Source organism: Excalfactoria chinensis, chromosome 1 (genome assembly GCF_039878825.1).
Source record: "Excalfactoria chinensis isolate bCotChi1 chromosome 1, bCotChi1.hap2, whole genome shotgun sequence".
In the NCBI taxonomy this organism is placed as follows: Eukaryota; Metazoa; Chordata; class Aves; order Galliformes; family Phasianidae; genus Excalfactoria; species Excalfactoria chinensis.
The window spans coordinates 79,425,070-79,445,979 of NC_092825.1; the positions used below are offsets into that span (position 1 = coordinate 79,425,070).

A 20,910-nucleotide genomic window follows, 5' to 3' on the forward strand; every position below is an offset into this window, starting at 1 on the left:
GACTGCACCTGCTGAAGTTGTAGCCAAACAAGAAATTCTTTGCATTTGCTGTTTTTAGTCTGTTTTTAGGAAAGAATCATGGGTTCTTCAGGGCAAGAAGTTATGTAGTAATTGATGGCTTGAAAAGTGACCTATGCCATCCTTCAAATTTATATTCTTTCAAAAGTTGTTCTTAAATAGGTGAAAAACAGCAGGTTTCCTTGAGGCTATTCTGTATGAAAAAACATAAGTAAATCCTAAACAGAATACACTCTGTCCAAATTTGATTACACTGAAAATGTAGTCTTAAACTTTATAAATGTTGTCTTTAATGCAAAAGTTCTTAATCTTTCTATGCAAAACTAAATGACGTGGCCATTTGCAATCAGTTGTAATTATAACCGGTTCAGTGGTTTGTATAATGAAGGCATCACAACAAAATGGGTACAAAAAAAGCTAGTGATAGAGTCATTGGAACTTTTCTTACCACAGGTGAAAGTTGGTTCAGTCCTTCATTTCTTGACCTTTCTTACCTAGGAACTCACATACTGATGCATTACACTGTCACTGAGTGTTTTGAACAGTCTCAAAGTTAGTACTCTGAAGATCTTTACTTCCAGCTGCTTTTCTGTCTCTGACTGGTAAATGTAATACAGAGTTTAAGGTGTCTTCTTATTTTATTTTTATTATTATTCTTGCAATATATTTATTATTATTGACATAATTGGCTGTATCAAAAGCAAAAAATAATAAATTAAAAACCGATACCAACGAAACAACTTTGTAATCCTATCATGAACCTCATTCCCCTCCCCCACACCTCCAAGTCTGCTACAAAGTAATATTATAAGGCCTTATGTTATAGGATATGGAGGTATCAGCATAAGCAGAGGCTGACTTCAAGCTGCTTTGCAGATCTATGTGGACTGAGCAGGTATTTTTGTCTCCAGTAAAGTGAGTATGTTGATTTGCAAGCCCAGCTCAAAATCTCTGTTTTTTCTTTATTGCAGGAGTCCAAGTTTAAAGAAACTGGAGTCATTACACCTGAAGAAGTAAGTATTTAGAGCCTTTGAAATCTGTTTGGAAAGCATGGGAGTACTGACGATTTTTACTCAAAGTGACCGTGCTCATCTCAAACAGTTTATTTCTTTGTCTGTTAAATATTCCTTCATGAAACAGTTTCCACATTGGGAAAGCTCTAAATGGCCTTCTTACCCTACAGGTGAAGTAGATCAGCATCAGAATTCTTTTTGAGATCTGAGTGTGGAATGTCTTTTCCTGTATTGTTTCCTAAAACGTTAGTAAGAAAGTTTGTGCTGAGTCAACAGCTCCATTTGTCCTGGGAGTTAAGAGGAATAAGTTTATTTCAAAGGCTTTTCCCATAAACGTTTCAAGGGATAAGTTATATTACCGTATCTTGCTTCCCTCACTTTTGGTTCCTTCCAAGACTATGGCTAAATCATTCACAATAAGCATTCAGTGCTTTTATTTTTCTCCTTTCTTCTGTTTTTTTGTTTTTTTCCTCCCTCTGTAGGCTGCTACATCCTGCCAAGCAGTTGCAATTTTTAAAGAAGTGTAAATGAATGTACTAGTGCCTAATCCCTTCTTGATCTGGAGAACTTGGTAGTAGAACTGAAAGAAGTAGCGTAGTGGCAAGAACCACTCTATGCTACATTAAGCTGTTTGCAATATTTATGTGTCAGTAAAATAATGCAAGCAGTATGTATTATCTATGTAAACACTGATGCTGATAGGGTGAATAAATTGAATCCTTCAAAGCTGTACTCAAGAGAAATGGTCATCCAGCAATACAAATTGTTTTCCTTAACTTAGGTAGGACTGAAGCACGGATCTGCTCATTGTCTCTTTGACAGCCTTTTCTACTCACTGATGGTTTTGTTCTTTATAGAATAGTGATTACTAAAGAGTTGAAGTCACCTGTAATGCTGCTAGGATGTTATCTCTGAATGAGTTTGGATTTCCTGGGTAATGAATTTCAATTTAACTTGTTTTTCCTGCATCTTAGATGGAGACACCACTGTAGTAAACTTTGGGAGGAGGAACACAACTTAGTGGGCATGGTGGGGATGAGTTGGGGTTGGACTGGGTGATCTTACTGATCTTTTCCAACCTTAATGGTTCTCTGATATTGTCACTTGTCTGAGAAGATGAATCTATTAGCAGCATTCAAGGCCCGGCTGGATGTGACTCTGAGCAACCTGGTGGGAAATATCGCTGCCTATAGCAATGGGGTTGGAAGTAGGTGATCTTAGACGTCCCCTCCAACCCAAACCATTCTATAATAATAGCCCTAATGATGGCTAGTCAAATTCAGTATTTGTACTCTTTTTTTGTATCTGTGTAATTGATTTAATATTAGCAAGTTCTTGCCTGCAAAGTGTTCTTGTTAATTAATAACTCACAAAGATAGCCCTTTAAATTTCATTTGTGAGCACAGGCAAATATTTAAAATTCTTTTCAAGAGTAGAAGTAAGATGTTGTCCTAAAATTGTTCTCCAGTCACTTTTGTGTTACCAGTTTGGGTATGATAGCAGTAGCACAGTAGAATTAGAAGGTAAAACCACCTAGTTTAATTACGCTGTCTAAGCTGAAGTGCAAGTGAAATTTAGACATTCTTTTAGGTTTCTGCATTACAAGAACTGCAAAGAACACTTTGAATTTTTCCATCTTAAATAATGTCTTTTAAAACTGGAGCTGCAAGCACTGTTCCAGTTCCCTGGACAAAGAGAATTGTAGACAATTCTGTAGTTTTGTGTGGTATTTGTTATTATGTAAATCCTAATGCGTGTTTTTTTTTTTTTTTTTTTTTTTTTTATTATTATTTCTCTGTGTGATGGAAGGGATTACTGTTCTCCTTATATTGAAAATTTCACTTCAACTAGAAGCTTCTCTTGGAGAATGCTTGAAACAGATCACTTTTGCAGAGATCAAATCTGCTAACTCATAGGCAGTACATGATCTAGTGTTTTCCACTGTGTGCTGAGCCTTGCATTGGAAGGCACAATGAGAAAATGGCTGATGCTTATGCTACAAGCCTGCTGTGTCACTCTATAACGCCTTGTGGGCAGCTTACAAATATTGTTGTAAACTGGCATTTTAAGAGAAGAAAACAACTGTAGAATTAGGTGTGTACCTTCTTTTCAAATTGAATTAGTGCATGGAGCATGGAAATAATTATTCTGAAGTGCTGCTTTTCACAGTTTGTGCAGGAAAACTAGGCCCACTGGGTTAGATATGCTGGGGAGATTTTGAGGTGGTACGTTTTTTGCATGGTGAAATAGCTGTGAGCATGATTCTAAGAGAAAGTAGAGTGAAGTTTTTAAAAAGTTATTTCTTTGGAACAAAGTTCTACGTAAGTAGTTTTTTCAGTCTGCATTTCCTTCAGGTAAAGTTGATTTAGTTTCATAAATCATCATGATTAGCTGAAAAATAGTTTAAAGAAAGCATCAAACTAGTATGAACAGATTAACTATGTAATTAGTATCAGACAAATATCCAGCTGAAACATCAGTAGTATTGCAGGAATTGCATATTGCTTTCTTATGCTCTATTTAACAGTTCTTTAATTTTTTCTTGCTTTAACAGTTTGTTGCAGCTGGCGATCACTTAGTTCACCACTGTCCTACTTGGCAATGGTAAGTATAAATACAAAAGAATTGCACAAAGTTAGCATCCCTACCAGTGCTTTAATGAGTTTCCATTGGATACAACTGTACAAATGTCTCATTTCGGAATAGTACTTTGACTCTTGCAGTACAATCTACTCTATCTCTGTGATGAGGATTTATGAACTTTAAGTCAAACAGGTCTTTTTTTATTGTTCTTTGTAGCAATAGGGGAAATATTGTGGGTTTTGTTTTTTGTTTTTTTTCCTCCAAAGGCTCTGTTGGAAATAAACTTGTACATACCATGCATGCTTTCAGTATTTAGCTGCAGTAGCAGTGTCTCTCCCCAAGTTTGTCTTTGGTGATTTAAAAAAAAAAAGCAAAGGCCACAACTAACCAGAATTGCTGAGAATAAGTTGTAATTGGTGTGTTTTAAGCGAGAGTTTGGTTAAATGCTTTCAAGTTGGCCCACACCAGGTTGCTTTGTGCTGTGCTTGTTCTGGGAAATCCCTTGTTATTCACACACAGCAGGGGGTGCAAATAAGGTACTTTCTTACATTTTATTAGTATCTTGCGTTATAAAAGCAACCATTCTGTGCAGCTGCTATAATGGACCATGAACAGATGAAGGAAGAATTATTATACTTAAATCAGTTTCTTGCCTTTTTAACTGTCTTCTTCAGAAAAAAAATAAGATGTTGAATCATGTCTGTGCATAAGCAGTTTGCAGCAGGCTATTTAGAAGATTAGAAGACTTTTATTCCAAACCAAAAAGGAAGGAAAGTAAAAGGAAGTGCTCTGAATAATGTGAGTTTAGGAAAATGACTGGAGCTCTGGTTACTATGGACAGGTTTTATATCTTCAGAAGTCCATTTCTTTTTCTGAAGTTGCTTTCTAAAGATGCTTGGTACTATGTTGTTGCTGATTCTAGTATGTTACTTAGAGACTAGACTGTTCTGTCAACCCATCTTTGCTTGGCTTTCTTGGGGTGAAGGTAGTTATTGGAGCAGAAAATATTTGTAATCCAAGACTTGATAGTTTAGGAATGGCCAACTTTTTTTTATCTCGTACAGGTGTTGTAGACTCTACGTGGCCAAGGGCAAAGTTGTAGCAAACGTATTCTGTGAAGAGTTCAAAAGGAGTACATGAAATACTCGTGATGTAGATTGAAAATAGGGTTCTTTTGCTTGCACAACATCAAATTCCCAACCTTTTTGTGTTGCACTTTGCTTTGCAGGGCTTCGGGAGAAGAGCTAAAGGTCAAGGCTTATCTGCCAACAGACAAACAATTTTTGGTAACTAAAAATGGTAAGGCTGAAATTTAAATATAAGTGTGTTTAGGACTGATAGCATGGTTGATTGTGCTGTCAACTCTACTCATTGCCTGTATTGACAAGAGAAGTGTCTTTTGTCCTTGCGATATTAGAGGCTTTTCCCGCATGCCTAAAATCTTTTCCTTTTATCATCTGTTACCAGGACTTTGCACCAGCAATGCAGTTTCTTTTGATGAAGTAAAAATGAAGCTTAAATGCCATAAACCTCCTTGTCAATCTTTTTTTTTCCCTTGCCCTTCAGATCATAATTGTTTTTTTTTAAATAAATATGTTTATTTTACTCCTCCTTTTGGAAATGTTTGTTATTGAAGTTCCCAGAATTGTGACACCAGTGCTTCTAGTTGGAATTTATAACTGATGGCACTGTTTCTTTCAATAACAATTATATAAAATACAAGTTTAAATCCAGCTTTCATCAGATTTACAGTTGTATAGTATCATACTTGTGATTACTGCCTTTTTAATAAAATACAGGTACAGACATGTACATAGGCACTGCAGTGGTAGAATTGTTTTCTTGAGAGGTTTTGTATCAAAATATGTCAAAGATAATGTAATTAGAAGTACCTGAAATACTATGAAGATCCTCAAGTTTTTTTTTACCTACAGGAAGTTGTATTTCATGGTTTCAAGCCACGCTACAGACTTCATCTTGGAAGTCTTTGGAGAATGTTTTTTCACTGTGACTTTCAACCCTCCTTCTCTCTTTCTGAAAATTAGCATTTTTGTTGTAGTGCTTGTTTATGCAATTGGAAAGTGTCTGCTTTGTCTTAGCCAGATCTGCATTTTCTGAGACTATTTTCTGAAACTTATATTTAGAGCTGTACTTAATTGGCAGTATAATGCATATGGCTGAAGTTACCTTAACTAACATGTGGCTGAAGTTACCTTAATTAACATGTGGCTGAAGTTACCATAATTAACATATTAATTCTAGCCTCTTCCAGACTTGTAGATGTTAATTAGCAAGATAAACTAGGTGTGCCTAAAAATAAACAGTTGTTAGCAAATTAATAGGTAGGATAAAGACACAAGAGAAGTTAATTTCTTTCTGGTACTTGTGAGTTTGGGTAAAAGTTCTAATTGCTAGAAGAAGACTGAAGCAACTCAAACAAGTGATGTGCCGTAGTGAGATAAAACACCACTTACAGCTGATCAACATAATTAATATAATTTGAAATACATATCTAGGATTCCTTAAATAAAGATATGAGCTAACTATATTTCAGAAGATCTTGTAGAAAAATCTCTTTTATCAGTCTGATTTTGTATAGGAATGGCTGCAGTCATCTTGTTTTGCCATTTTTTGCAGTACCGTGCTACAAAAGGTGCAAGCAGATGGAGTACTCAGATGAGCAGGAAGCAATTATAGAAGAAGATGATGGTGATGGTGGATGGGTAGACACCTTTCACAACGCAGGTATTCAGAGTCTTGCTTCGAATTTTGCATTTGGTAGTCAATAAGATTATCAGTTTCTACTATTAGAAAGTAAAATCTCATGTAGATGACTGTATTAGTATCTAAGCTGGAAGAAACTATGTTACTGTATCAGCAACCCACATGCTTTGTGTATTACTGCTTGGGTATTTAAAAGTATGCCCATATGTGTCTGAAATAGGCTGCTTTTTAGAGATGTCAACAGTATTTTAGTTGTTTTGGTATTCTCTTAGAAAAAAGTGCTAAGAAGTTATTTGGGGGGGAAGCTAAGAGCTGTGTACTGGCTCATTCTTTAGCGTGGAGAACTTCTCTTAAAGAGAATGCTGGTTTAAAATATATTTCATAAATGTGCTAATTTCTACTTCTAGTAAGATTACATGTAAAGGATTTTAAGATCTTAATGATGATGCAGAGACTTAATGATTGTAGCATTTCCCATTTTGTTATTTTTTGGGGTTTGAGTTAAATAGGGCAATGATTAGAAAACAGCTCTTAGTATCTGATGTCATTTAAGGGGCTAAAAATATTGTTAAATATGGTGATCACTGTGAAAGATGATCCTTTTTTATTTGAAGTCTTTAAATGAGCTTGCATCTAAAAACTACTGCTTACATGGATCTGTTTCATTATGAAGCTTGTTCAGCCTGAAGAAGAGAAGGCTGCGGGGTGACCTCATTGCAGCCTTCCAGTACCTAAAGGGAGCCTATAAACAGGAGGGGAGCCAACACTTTGCAAGGGCAGATAATGGCAGGACAAGGGGAGATGTGTTTAAGTTGAAGGAGAGAAGATTTAGGTTGGATATCAGGGGGAAGTTCTTTAACAACTGAGTGGTGGGTGCTGGAACAGGCTGCCCAGAGAGGCTGTGGTTGCCCCATTCCTGTAGGTGTTCAAGGCCAGGTTGAATGGGGCCCTGGGCAGCCTGGTTTAATATTAGATATGGAGGTGGTCTGTGGTAGGGGTTTGGAGCTTCATGATCCTTCAGGTCCCTTCCAACCCAAGCCATTCTAGGATTCTATGATTCTATATAGCACAGCTTCTAAAAAAACACATTGTTCTTTTCTGAGAAATGGCAGTTTTATTAGTTTTAATCCATTTTTCCATGAGCTGTAATGAGTTAATTAAATTCAGTCTTCCAATTACATTGTCTTCTACTGTCTCCAAGGCTGGAATATATTTCAGTCAGCTTTACTTTTTTGTATTCTGGCAAATCTTCTCTCACTAAATAGTTTAGCCATACTGGGGAGAACAGGGGTGCAAGAAGATGCATTTGCTTCTGTAAATGTGTACTTTTGATCACTGAAAATTCGCTGTATTGCTCTTCATAATTGAACGCCTCACTTTGAAGAAGTCATGTGAGACATAGCTTTGTCATATTCTTGAATTAAGTATGCCTTCTCCTTCTCTATCAAGTGTTGGGAGGTTGGTTTGTTTGTTTTATTCTTTTATTTGGATGGGATTATTCAGGTTGACTGATTTGGTTTCTATGCTTTGCTAGTATAGCTATAAGACTTAATTAGACCTAGCTGGGTCTCTAAGCACTGTCACAGGAGATAAAAATCTATTTCCATTCAACTGTATCGATAAGTTTTATAACAACACGTTTTGGTGGGTGGGACAAAACTGCATGTAAACAATCCTACTGCCACTCGAAATGCATTGTTTCTGAGCAGCATTCACGTGACATCCCTGTTTCCTAAACAGTTAAGGTCCGTTCTTGCACTTCTGCAGGACAGCAACTTGATTTCAGGTTCACTCTTCTTAGTGATATAACTTCTCAACTGAGCAGTTAAAAAGATTCATTTACTGTGTCAAAGCAGAATGTTGGCCTGTGTCCCAAAGAGCAACAAATGAGTGCTATAATAAAACTGGGAATCTAATGTGAAGGCATTGAAGTGTTGATACTGCTGTGACTTGGGATGTTTTTTACTTCCACTTCCTCTCGGCTAAAAGCATTGCGTCTTACCATGTTACTACATTCATTGTAGTGTTCTGTAACAAAGAAGCAGGCTTCTTTAATGCAAACTTATTGTTCAATTAACAGGTATAGTGGGTGCAACAGAAGCAGTTAAGGAGATCACGCTAGACAGTAAGGTACTTGCTTTTGAATTTTTCTTTTGCTTTATTATGGGACATAAAGGTAATAGAAATCTTACCTGCAGCAATCTAGTGTCACTTCTGAAAGTTAGAGTATTCTTTGTCACTAGATGGGTTGCAGGTATTCATTGACCTTCGTAGCTTGTGATACTAATTTAAACATGCCCATTTTTTATTAGCATGTGTTTACCAGAGCGGTGTTCCTTTTGGAGTGTGTTTAACTAGTGTGCTCTTGTGCCAACCTTCTACAGACTGAAAATGCACCTGGATTTATGGTGATAACTCCTCTTGTTTCTCAAGAAGCTGATGTTTGGTGATCCAGTGTAAATAATGCTGGTTTTTTTTGTGCAAAAATAATGCAGGAGTATGAAGTACTTATTCATAATCTTTCAACTTTACTTGCAGTAGTATTTTTAAACTTTTAAATTCCTGTTTGATGGACTTGTGTCCTCACATTCACTGACATACCAGTGCTATTTAAGTGTCTTACAAAGTCACCAGTTTCTGTATGTTTCAAAAAAAATCACTCAGTAGCAGGAAAAAATTGTAACCTAAGGCATCATGAAACTGAGAATAGCAATTGGAATGGATATGTCTAATAGCAAATGTGCTTAAGAGATGGGGAGAATGTCACAAGGCACAAAAGAATTTTAACAATGAGTTGAAAGCTCAAGTGGAGTTCTGTTTGTGCCCTTTAAGAATTTGTGTAACCATCCAAGCACGAGTCTTTTGATTCTGAAGATGAGATGGAAAGAGAATGGATAATTGTAAGCAACTCAAACGCCACTGATGTGATTAATGTGAAATTCATCCAAGTGAGGATGAAGGATCACCTCTTAAGGATCACCTAGAGGTGAATGGCATTTCTACAAAATGTAACTGTAGAACCTTATTGGATGAGTAACTGCTGTCGTGTTAAAAATTCCACTTCTATTTTGTACACAGAAAAAAATCTGCTTGTTGTACAGTACTTCATTTCTTGGAGCATAGGGCCAATCCAGAATGACAAATCTTTTTCTGCTTATATACAGTTTGCCAAAGCACTCAACAACATAGTTATGCACTGATTTACTGATTATGTTTTGTTATGTTTTCCTGTGAGGAAACTTATGATTAGAGCAGCTCTTAATTCTAATCATTATTTTGAGTATTCTCTGGAAGCCTTTATGACATTGACATAAATTGAGGCCTCCCTTTCTGAATTTCTCTGGAATTGTCTGTTGAATTCAAATGTTATCCATAGACACAAAAGTTCCTTAGTTTATAGGAAATCTTCATTTATGTGTTTAGTTGTAGGCGTTCATTTGAGGCAAGTAGGTTATTTGAAAACAAATTATGGCTGTGTGAATACTGTGATTATTCTTTGCATAGAAATAGAATCATTCTGGACTACAAAGTCAAAGGAGAAATTTTTGGTGGATTTTTAAAGCAAATATTTGAGTTCAGTATAGTTCTTGTTAGTATTGCAGATTTTTTTTATCTTATTTTTTTTGCATGGCTGTTTTGACTGGACATAAATACTTGAGATTTGCTGCGGCTACTAGACTGTGTAGATAAATCTTAAATGTGGCTGTCTTTAAGGAATGCTTTCAATTTAACTTATAAAGGATAATATAAAAATACCAGAGCGATCAGTATCCTGTGAAGATGATGATGAAGAAGATGAAGGAGAAGCTGCAGATATGGAAGGTATTTCCTTAATTGGATGGGATGCAATTTGTTTCAGGCCTTTAGCTATAGTGATATACTTAAAGAGAATGCTACTTTATTTTTACAGAAAGCATGCTGACAAGAATCAGCAGTCTTTTGTATGGTCTTATTGATGCATGTTTAATTTGTGTGATGAAATCTTAATGGCTGCTGACAGGCAAATAGGTTTGAGTAGCAACACAGATGCAAACAAAAATCAGGAATTTAGCACAGCTTCATTCCTGCTACGTGACTACACTTAATCTGCCAACTAAAAACTATTTGTTTAAGGATTGTTTATGATGTACTTGTAGGCTTTGTCACATTTGTATTAAAAAGGCTTAGTCTGGTTTAGGGGTTGGGAAATTGATATGAATTAAGTGTGTTTATATATTTGTGACAATGAGAATGAGAAATATGACAACTAGCTATGAACTGAACACAAAATTTTATGGGTCTTCTTTTCAGAGTATGAAGAAAGTGGGCTATTGGAGACAGATGATGTGAGTGAACTGTACTGTCTTGTCTGTTACAATGCTTATCACCAGAATGAGCACAAGCAAAGTAAAAATAAGGATGACAAGTGGCTCTCATAGGGTTATTAGGAACAGTGGGATTCCTGAGCCTGTTTTTCTATGGATTTGTTTCCTTCCTGACTACCTTAACTCTTAGGTCCTTAAAAAATTTTGATTTTAATTTTGTTTTCTTTGCTGTTCTGCTTTGCTCTGCTTACATACTATGCTCAATTCACAAGAATTATGAAATGCAGTGGTTGTTTTAAGGCTTGTATGTGGTGGACGGAGTGGCTTATGGGTTCAGTTAATTACATGCACACTCCAGAATCTAATGTGGAAAAACAGGGCAGCGTTATTTGGGGGTACTCTCCTGAGGTTTACATGAAACCTGCCTAAGCTGAGACCTGCCTTGTGAATTTCACTGGGATTGACTTTTTTGTTTAAAAGTCTTTGGTGGAGGAAGGGAAGAGGGTGGGACAATGTAGTTGCACCTTTTCTTTAGAAATCTTGTCTTTAAAAAAAAAAAAAAAAAAGTGGAAAGAAATTTAAATTCCTGCTTTGAAGATTGAAAAGAAAACCTAAAAGCCTGTATTTTGTAATGTTCACTGAAGAACACTAATTTTGGTTTTGCAGCCCTGCGTAGCTACGTAGGATGGGACAAGAGAGAATACAAACAAGAATATACTAACGTTGTCATTTTCACTTTGAAAACCAGGCAACACTTGACACAAGACAGATTGTAGAAGTTAACAAAGCTAAAGTTGATGTTGGAGGGGAAGATGCTATTCTACAGACTAGAACTTATGACCTCTACATCACTTATGACAAATACTACCAAACTCCAAGGCTCTGGTTATTTGGATATGACGAGGTATAGCAATGTTTCCTTGTTTGTTTTCCCACTTCTGTGAAATTAGACCATGTGAGATAACAAGGCTACTTTGTTATTGCTTTCTCATTCACAGTGCAAATTCTAAGGAAGAAATGGTGAGGAAGCCACTACGCAGGAAGGATTGCGGTCAGGGCTTTAGGGTTGCAGGACGCAGATATTATTTCACTGAAAAATTGTACCTGATAACTAAGAATATTTGGAAAAAGGGGGATTGTGCACTCTTATTTTTTTAAGCTGTTGCTGTACAGAGCTTAGATAACTAAACAGATGTGTTTTTGTGATAAAAAGATTAGCTTCCCTTTTAATAGCTAAGTTTCTTGAGTTAAAGTTGATGAGGGCTTATGACACAGATACCTAGATAAGGAGCCAAGGTCTTAGTTATCATATATAGAATTTATATCATATATATCATATATAGAATTTACCATTCACCTCATATACTAAAAGCAAGATTTTATGTAGTACTATCTCAACACCGTATGAATTTTAATACGATCTGTATTTTCAGTGTACTTTCAGAACTGTTGTGTCTTAGGTACTTGTGACTTATGGTACTACATACATTTGTGATGATAGAATTACTGAGAAGCAGTAAAAGATTCTTTGTTTGTAATGTTTGATAGAATGTTTCTTTTTACCTTGTAGCAACGGCAGCCTTTAACAGTAGAGCATATGTATGAAGACATTAGTCAAGATCATGTCAAGAAAACCGTGACCATTGAAAATCATCCTCACCTTCCTCCACCTCCCATGTGCTCAGTTCATCCATGCAGGTAAGACTTTTTTTTCTAGTGTGATGCAGGATGCGGACATAAGGTACTTCACTGGTCTTGCTATGGTTTTGATTCAATTTTTTTGGACTTAGTTCCACAGTTGGCTGCCACAATGGTCTCTTAGCTCCTGAGGGAATTATGAAATACAAATAATAGCTTTTCTCTGAGATCATTCTGCTGCTCATTGCTGCAAATGTATTATGCAGTTAGAGCTCTCTTCTCTGTGCTTAACTTGCTTTTCCTCCACTTTCCCAGGAACTCCAGAAGATGGCAGGCTACTAGAACTCTGTAAAGCAAGTTCTGTGCTTCCATTTGCTATTTTTTGGGGGAGTCAAAGTATGATGTATACTTTGAGAGCAGAAAAATGTTATTTCATTGTGAAAGAACTCTTTTTCATTACTACCTTCTCCCCAGGAAGTCATTTAAACTGCTAAGTAGAGGTCCTGTAACTGTCACACTGAAATACTGTTTGATACTTGTGTTTAAAAAAGAAAGTATTTTCAGGGTCTTTTCTGTTTTATTTCCACTTTTCTCATCCAAGATACAAGTAGTCTGTAGTTAGACTAGCTGCACGGATATTTTTTCTAACATCTTTTAAAAGATGTCTTTTATTTTAAATAGAGTGACTCTTCAGCTTCTTGGTATTATTAAGGTCTTGGAAATGTAAGTTTGGGCTTTTTCTCTTTTTTTCATTAAAAAAAAAAAAAAAAAAAAAGGAAGGAAGGAAGGAAAAAAAATCCTGTATCGTGTACACACTTACTATAAAAATAGAAATTCTGTTTGTCCCTTTCACTCATGGAAGTTTCTTTGTTCTTGAAGAAACAATCCTGGATTCTGTGTGACTAGCTGAGATGCCGGGTAATTAGCTTGTCACTGACAAGCTTGTGGTAACTTCTGCAGGTTCAAAACCTTCTTATTTCTAGGTTAGCCATTCTTCAATCATACGATTAGTTTTGGGAAGGGTGTACCGTTCTTTATAGAGAATGGAAGCTTTGCACTGATGGCTGGTGATCATTATCTTATGAAGAGATACATCCATGTACTTTGTAAATCTGTATCTTGTCTTCCAGATTTTGGTTTTTTAACAGTGGTCACAATACTGTCTTACATTAGTCTCTGCTTTTAACAAGCACTCAAGCTTATGCCTGCACAATATTGAGCAGAGAAAACATTTTGCAAGTGGGAAATATTCTTCTCCCCAGTTCAGCTGATGTAGAGAAATTTAAGTAATTAATTTCATTATTGGTCTTTAGATGACCAGGTTTAAGTGTATAAAGACCTGTCTAAACAAGCCTTAGCCCTCAAGAGTAGTATAGATACAACTTAGAGAACTATTAGAAAAATAACAAAGACTAGAACCAAAAACATTAAGTTTCTACTGTTAATCTGTGGGATGACCCATATGTTGAATACTGCAGTACGGCTGTTGTTATCTGTTCTGTAGTCTTTGAGATGAAAGAGGCGCAGATAGGGTGCCAGGAGTAATTGCAGTTATCAAGCTTCTTCCAAATAAGAAATGATTTGAATAATCTGGGACCCTTCAGCTAGCAAAAGACTGCTGAGAAATGAGTTGTGATTTCATTGACTTTTATCATGAAAGCCACAGAGGGACAATAGCCAGTAGGTTGTTCTTTATATTCTTTTACCCCAAGAGTAAAATGTATATTATTGAATGGAACTCACTATTGGCATGTTGAAAGCCAGAAAAAGGAGTAAACTCTGCAAATATCTAGGAAACCTAAATATTAAAGTTGTTTAGGAAGCTAATGGCTGAAAAGCTATCAAGAGTTGTCGTGTGGTTACTGTTTCAGAATTAGGAAGTCTCTGGTCTGTATACTGCTGGAGACTTGAGGGAAGCATTACTAAGTGTGTGTTCAGGCCTGTTATTTGAGCATGTACTGTGAATTTGTTAGATGAGGAGAATGATGAAGACCTTTTGCTGTAAGAAGAATTTGGGAAGAAAATAGCGTATGCTGCTCTTTGCTTTTGATGGACAATCAGGTGGGGTGAATGTAGGAGGGTTTAGCAGACTGACTGGAAAGGCAGTTAACCAAAGCAAAGAAAAAAATGTTACTGAAATGGCTTAATTTAGTGGATGCTAAAATACTTGCTAGTAAAGGATTGTGAGGAAGCCTCTGCTGATGGATGCATGTTGGGGGGACTATGAATCTCGAAAGATGACAGGTATTTGGGCATGATAACCCTTGCGGACTAAAAGCTGTGGGGTATATACTGGGCTGTGACTACAAGGTATCCTGTCTAATTTTACAGACTTCTTTGTAGAGTAAGAATAGTAGCCTATGAATTTTGATTGAAACTATTTCACAGAGAAGAGCTGTTAGTGTATGTGATCTTCCTCTGAAGCAAGTAAAGTTTTGTTACATAATTCATATCTACCCTCAGAAACAGCTTGCATCATGAAACTTGTTGCAGTTAGTCTTTTAAGAGCAAGAAAGGAAGACTGATATTGCAGTTAGATCAGTTTGTCAATAGCCTTAAATGCAGAGGAGACTATGTTGCCTTTTCAAAAACAAGACAAGGTGATCTAGTTGACTGGCAACTGCTTGATGTTATGTGAGCAGGTGTTGTCCTGAGAATGTGAAGAATAGTGTATCTAAAATGGTGGTTTTAAATGGGATTCTATGTGACTGCTAGGTACCAGTGTAATAAAGGCTGTGGTTAAATTAGGTTGCCTCATGCTGCGCAATTCTTAAAGCATTAATTACGTTCTCTAGCTGTATGAGGCAACCTATTCCATCTCCTTAATTTAATAAGGCTTATATAGCTAAGAAGGTCTGGAGTTCTGAGACTTTCTTTATTTATTTTAAAAGGTCAAAAATGTTTTGTTGCTAACTTAGTGTTTTTCTAACTCTGCTGCTGTTGCTTCCCTATGCATATTGTGTAATGTAGGGTACTTGTGTGGTCCTAAACTCACTTGGCTGTTTCTTGCAATGCGTATGTCCTTTTGTCCTGCGTCAGAGAACAGGAAGAAATGGGATGATGGTGTGAGGAAGGCTGCCACTGGCAGTGTCTTAAGATTGCTTCTATTTTAAGTAGTTAGTTGAAAGTGTTCATCTTGCAGCTCTTCTGGAAGTTGTATTCCTTATCAGCATTTTTATGATACCAGCGGAAACACATTCAACTTCCTCATTAATTGCTGGAAATTGATTTAACCACAGTTCTCACTATTTATGTGTGTTTTATAAATGCGTGCAGTTACACAATTGTACAGTTATACATACAGTCAGTGGGTAAACAGGTTATACAGATGCTTCATACAAAAGATTATCAGAAAGATAATCTATGATAAATGGAAAATGCTCACCAATGTTGAAGGCTCATAGTAAACTCCACACAGGAGCAATCTCCAAAGAAAGAGATCCTGCCCTAGCAGTAGTCAGCCCTTAAATGAAATCTGGGAGCTTGGCTCCACCTCATCTGGTAGCACAGCTGAATTACCTTCACCTGTGCTCCTGCAGCTGACTCATTGCTTGCCTCAGATGGTCAATCAGAGGTTCAGGCTGTGATCAACAGTTTCCCATACACTCCACCGCTTCACAGCATGAACCAATGATTAGGTGAGCGTTCCCCTATTACAGAGATCTGATACATTACGACGCTTATACAATTTCCTGTTACGATGCATGCAGACACAGTTTGAGCGATGATTGGTGAAGGTTCATGTTCTTCCATGGGCCAGTGCTTGATTGGTGTTACTGGAGACATGTAATCATGAGGTGCACATCCATCTATGTTTCATCAGTCCCATGTAGGTCATCACCAGGTATCGCACATGATGTGGCAGCAACATTGGAATGCTTTAAGGATATTTTGTTCCTTCTGGTGGTCCTGGAGGCTCAAAGACTCAGGGGGAGTAACACAGATGTTTCAAAGGTTCTAGGAGGGGAAGGTTTGCCCCCCAGGGCAAGATACAGGCCGTATTTCTATCCTGGGTCAACACTTGCTTGTACGAGGGCACGCCCCAGCCACTTGTACCATACCCTTTGGCCAGATGTCTGCAGCTGCATAACTATTTCTGGCACCAAAGGATGTGTCTTGATCTGCCATAGGGACATGCTGGGGAGGGGTCCCTTTAGCAGTAAAGATTGGAGTGTTGACCACAATATCTGTAGGCCATTTACCTATTTCTGGAGGGACTACCAAGCCTCGCACCTCTAACTGTCTCCCCCAAGGTGAAAGTAGGTCATACCACTTGGGTCCTACCTGCACCTTCCTAGGCCATTTTATTCTGTGGGTTCCCAGATCCAAATTCTCAGGGGCAGGGAGCAGAAGATTATTTTCATTACCAATCTGGGGTCTTACCTGATTATCAGTGCCCATAATTTGGATCCTAAGCAGGGAGGCCCATATCATCCATAGCATTTTCAGGGCACTAGGTCTGCCATCTCGAGGTCTTTGATTTGGGTCCTGCAGAGTTTCATAGAGTCTCTTTGTCCACCCCTGCAGGAACTGGGAGTCTGTCTTCAGGGCAGCCTTGGGAATACCGTTATAATGTTCAATGAGGCCTGCCCCTGTTGGATTATATGGCAGATGGAATCACCATTCAGTGTTGTATTCTGCCCAGCACTGTATCATTGCACCAGTAAAATGGGTCCCTTTGTCACTCTCGATAACTTGAGATGTCATCTCGATAACTTGAGGCAGACATCAGTTTAGTAAGTGCTTTGTTTGTATATACCTGATTTGCTTTTGGCACCAGATAGGTCTGCAGTAGCCCATTTGTAGTATCAACGCAGGTCAGGGCATATCTTGCCCTCTCAGACCAAGGGAGGGGCCCAGTGTAATCAACCTGCCATTGCTGGAGAGGATTGTTTCCTGTAGTAATGTGAGCTATTGTTTCAGGCAATGATCTCAGTCTCATTTTGGAGCAAGCGTTGCAGTCTCAGCATGCCTGGGCAATGTCAGATAGTTGTACAGGCAGCGCCCATGCTTTAGCTGCTGCCCATGTTATCTTTTGTCCAGCATGCTGGAGTTTCTGGTGTAACCAATGGGTGATGTTCTCAATCCATCAAACTCAGGCCAGTGTGTCAGCCGCATCATTTCCTGGTGTCTGTAGGGGTCGGTGACCAGAGACGTGGTAGACACGTACAGTCCTGTGTTTAAATACATTCCATATGTCTTTACCCCAGATTGGTTGGGTGTGGATAGTCCATTCCTGGGTGGCCCACTGTGCAATCCAAAGAGTGAGCCCCCGGTACACAGCCCAACTATCTGCGCAGATGTTCAGGACTTGCAGTTCTGTCCATTGGCTGCTATGACCATCCCCCTCATCAAACCAGATTGTCTCGGTGGAGGGATGATACGCTATCGCTCTCCACTTGCTCAGGTTGCCCTTGCTGGACCCATCTGTGTACCACGCATCTTCAGGAACAGGATATTTTCCTTCCTGAATGGGTCTCTTCTCTGGTGGAGCAACCATTTCTTTTGGCGCATCATGATGGTATGTCACTGGGCCTAGGATCTTCTGTAATTCTTTTCAGTGGTGATGAAGACAGACTACTCCTCTGGCTGAGATAGGCAACCCATCGTGCCACTGTTTGTGCTTGGGCCACCCCCATCTTAGGAAGGTGGGTCAGATCTTTTACCCACCCCTGAATCAGCAGAGTGATTTTAAGTAAAATTTCAGCCATTTGGGTTATTGGCTCTACCACTTGTAATGCCAAATAGGCAATCAATACCTGTTTTTCAATCATACTGTATCTTTCTTCTGCTCTGTGACAAACCTGAGAACAGAATCCAATAGGGGTCCATACAGAACTCTGGCATTGCCACAGGTCCCAGCCAAAGCCATCCTGAGTAACATGAACGTCCAGTTCAGCTGGGAGGGTATGATCAAATATACCTGACTCCTGGGCTTGTTTAACTGCCAGTTTTGCCTGTTGGAAAGCATCCTGTTCCATTTTCCCCCAGTCCCATAGCAGCTCCTTCTTTATACAGTGGGGGCTGTACAGCAGCCTCAGCAGCTGCACTAAATGAGGTATAAAGGAGTGCCAGTACCCCAGTATACCTGAGAATTCCTGCAGCTGCTTTGGTGTCATAGGGACTGGAAATGCTTGAACCTTATCGATTACAGCACTGGGTAGTACTTTGGTTTTCTCTGAGTAAACTACCCCCAGGAATTTCACAAGTAGGCCTGGACCTTGCACCTTCTGAGGATTTTTAGCCCATCCTCTTTCCTGCAAATAAGTGGTTAACAAATCTGCTGCTTGTTCTACTGCCTCTAGTGAGTCAGATGTTAACAGGAGATGATCGATACAGTGATATAAGTTGACATTATTTGGTTTCTTCCATTTAGCCAGGCCACGTGCCACTAGATTGTGACAGTATGCCAGTGAATGTACATACCCTTGCGGCAGGACCTGAAAGGTTCACTGCCAGCCTCTCCATGTGAATGCAAACTGGTCTTGCAATTCTTCAGCAATTGGAATACTGAAGAATGCACTTGCCAAATATAAAACACAATGGTATGTTTTAATCTCTCTACTTAATATGTCCATTAGGGAGGCAATGTTAGGTACAGCCACATGAACAGGCAGCGTGACCTTGTTTAATTCTCTGTAATGTACTGTCATTCTCGATGTTCCATCCAACTTCCGCACTGGCCATATAGGGGAAGTATACAGGCTATGTGCAGGTCTTATGATACCTACTTTTTCCAGTTCCTGTACCGTTCTTGATATATCATCTTGCCCACCTGGAAATCTGTACTGCCTTACATTAGTAATCCAGCACAGTTTCAGCAAACAACTAGGCCCACATTTTGCATGGTCTCTCAATATTACTTGCAATACTCACCCACAGTCATCTAGAGAGCCAGACCCCATAGGATATCTATGCCCAGAATATATTCTTGGACTGGGGCAATAGTTAACTTATATTCTCGAGGTGGGAGATGCACAACCCCCAGTTTCAACCAGGTTTGGGTGACTGGAATGGTCTGTCCCCCAAAACCTCCAATCACCATTAAATCTTGTTGGATCTCTGTAAATTATCGATGTTTCTGCCCATGTGTCAACTAGGGCCATAACCCTCTGAACATTTTTCCGGGACCAGAATATTGTTAATTTTACATAGGGCCTCCGGTCCCATCTGGAGGCCCTAGGGGGACTGACATTTCTTGTCACACCATGAACTGGGATGAGGCCAAATCTTTTGCTTCTGGTGGCTCAGGAATTGTGGCCTGAGACACCTGAGGTGGCTTCTTCTTTCTATTGGAAATAACAAAGTCCTCTAAATTCCACATTATCATTGGCCTTTTTTCTATAACTCTTATCCTAGGTTTCTTAGGGTAATTTTGGAATTTTTGATTATCCTTCTAGCTCTAATCAGATCATTAAACATTTGTTTTTGGGACACCTTTAGGGGTCCCGATTGAGGGGCTCATGGAACTGGCCTCTTGGTTTTAAATACTGGCAGAACTTCAGCTTCTTCAACATTCGAATATTATGTTTAGTCCGCAGGCGCTCTGTTTCTCCCAAGTCAGCTACTAATTGAGCTGCCTGCTGGACCACTGCCTCTGATGCCACTAGAGGATTTAACATTGAAACCAGGGTGCCATACAAGTGGGAAGGAGCCTGCTGTAAAATTAGGTCTTTCATTCCCGCTGAGAATTTGACCATATCAGGGCTATCAATGGTATCATCATAGATAACTTCCCTCATACCCAGTTCCCTGATATAATTTGGAAGGTCCTCCATGGAGGACCACGACCCTGCATGTAATGGTATATTTGATTTGTTCAGCCAAACCAAACTGCATGCTACCATTAACCAGTCTAAAATAGAATGGTTTTCATCTGGAAACTGGGTTCCAGCATATAATCTTTGCCTAAGGGCAGGGTGAACAGTTAAAGCAGCTAACTTAGATATTTTGGGTCCACTAACTGTAACACTTTCTGCTCCCGAATCCCATAAGCGCAACAGCCAGGTCAGTACGCTCTCTCTAGGTTTCTGTCGAAATCGTCGTACCAGATCCATTAGCTCTGTTGCAGTGTATGGTCGGGCAGTGACATGAAAATGTGTTTGGACAGGGGACCATTGATCAGGAGGCACCCCTGCTGGTTTATCTTGAACTTTTTTTGATTTTTGGGTTACGATAGGATAGAGTTTGAAGGAATTCATCATAAGTGGCTCCTCTAAATCAGTTTTAGTAATTTTATCTTCTTGTTCAACCAAGTCTGTTGTTGCAGAGATATGGTTGTTATCCATTGAAATATTACAGACCTGGGCTATCGGGGAAAGTAAGAGTGGCCTTTTCCCCATTAACATGCTAAGTTCTCGTTCTAATTTTTCAATACGGTCTTTCAATAACTGATTTTCATTTTCTAACATGCCAGCTCTGATTTCTGCCTGATTTAAGGCATTTAACAGTGGCCATGCCGCTGTAGAAGCAGCTAACTGCTGTTCTTCCATAATCAAAAAATCCTTATTTAATCCTTCAAAATATTCTGCCATGCAGAATGGGGAAATACTCCCCAGAACCCACAGAGGTCCCCACTTTACAATTATAGCAATCAGCTGATAACAGGAAGAACCCATAAACCCTGGGAT

At 38.6% G+C, this 20,910-nt stretch overlaps 1 protein-coding gene across 1 annotated transcript in view; it reads left to right on the plus strand.

Moving 5' to 3' along the window:
• ATG3 (autophagy related 3) overlaps positions 1-20,910 on the plus strand; it is a 28,213-nt gene that overhangs the window by 2,595 nt on the left and 4,708 nt on the right. Inside the window, exons 2-10 of the mRNA XM_072326412.1 lie at positions 990-1,031; positions 3,586-3,635; positions 4,843-4,913; positions 6,252-6,359; positions 8,419-8,468; positions 10,079-10,160; positions 10,629-10,663; positions 11,391-11,546; positions 12,213-12,340. Coding sequence (XP_072182513.1) covers positions 990-1,031; positions 3,586-3,635; positions 4,843-4,913; positions 6,252-6,359; positions 8,419-8,468; positions 10,079-10,160; positions 10,629-10,663; positions 11,391-11,546; positions 12,213-12,340 — 722 coding nt within the window. The remainder of the gene's footprint in view (positions 1-989; positions 1,032-3,585; positions 3,636-4,842; positions 4,914-6,251; positions 6,360-8,418; positions 8,469-10,078; positions 10,161-10,628; positions 10,664-11,390; positions 11,547-12,212; positions 12,341-20,910) is intronic.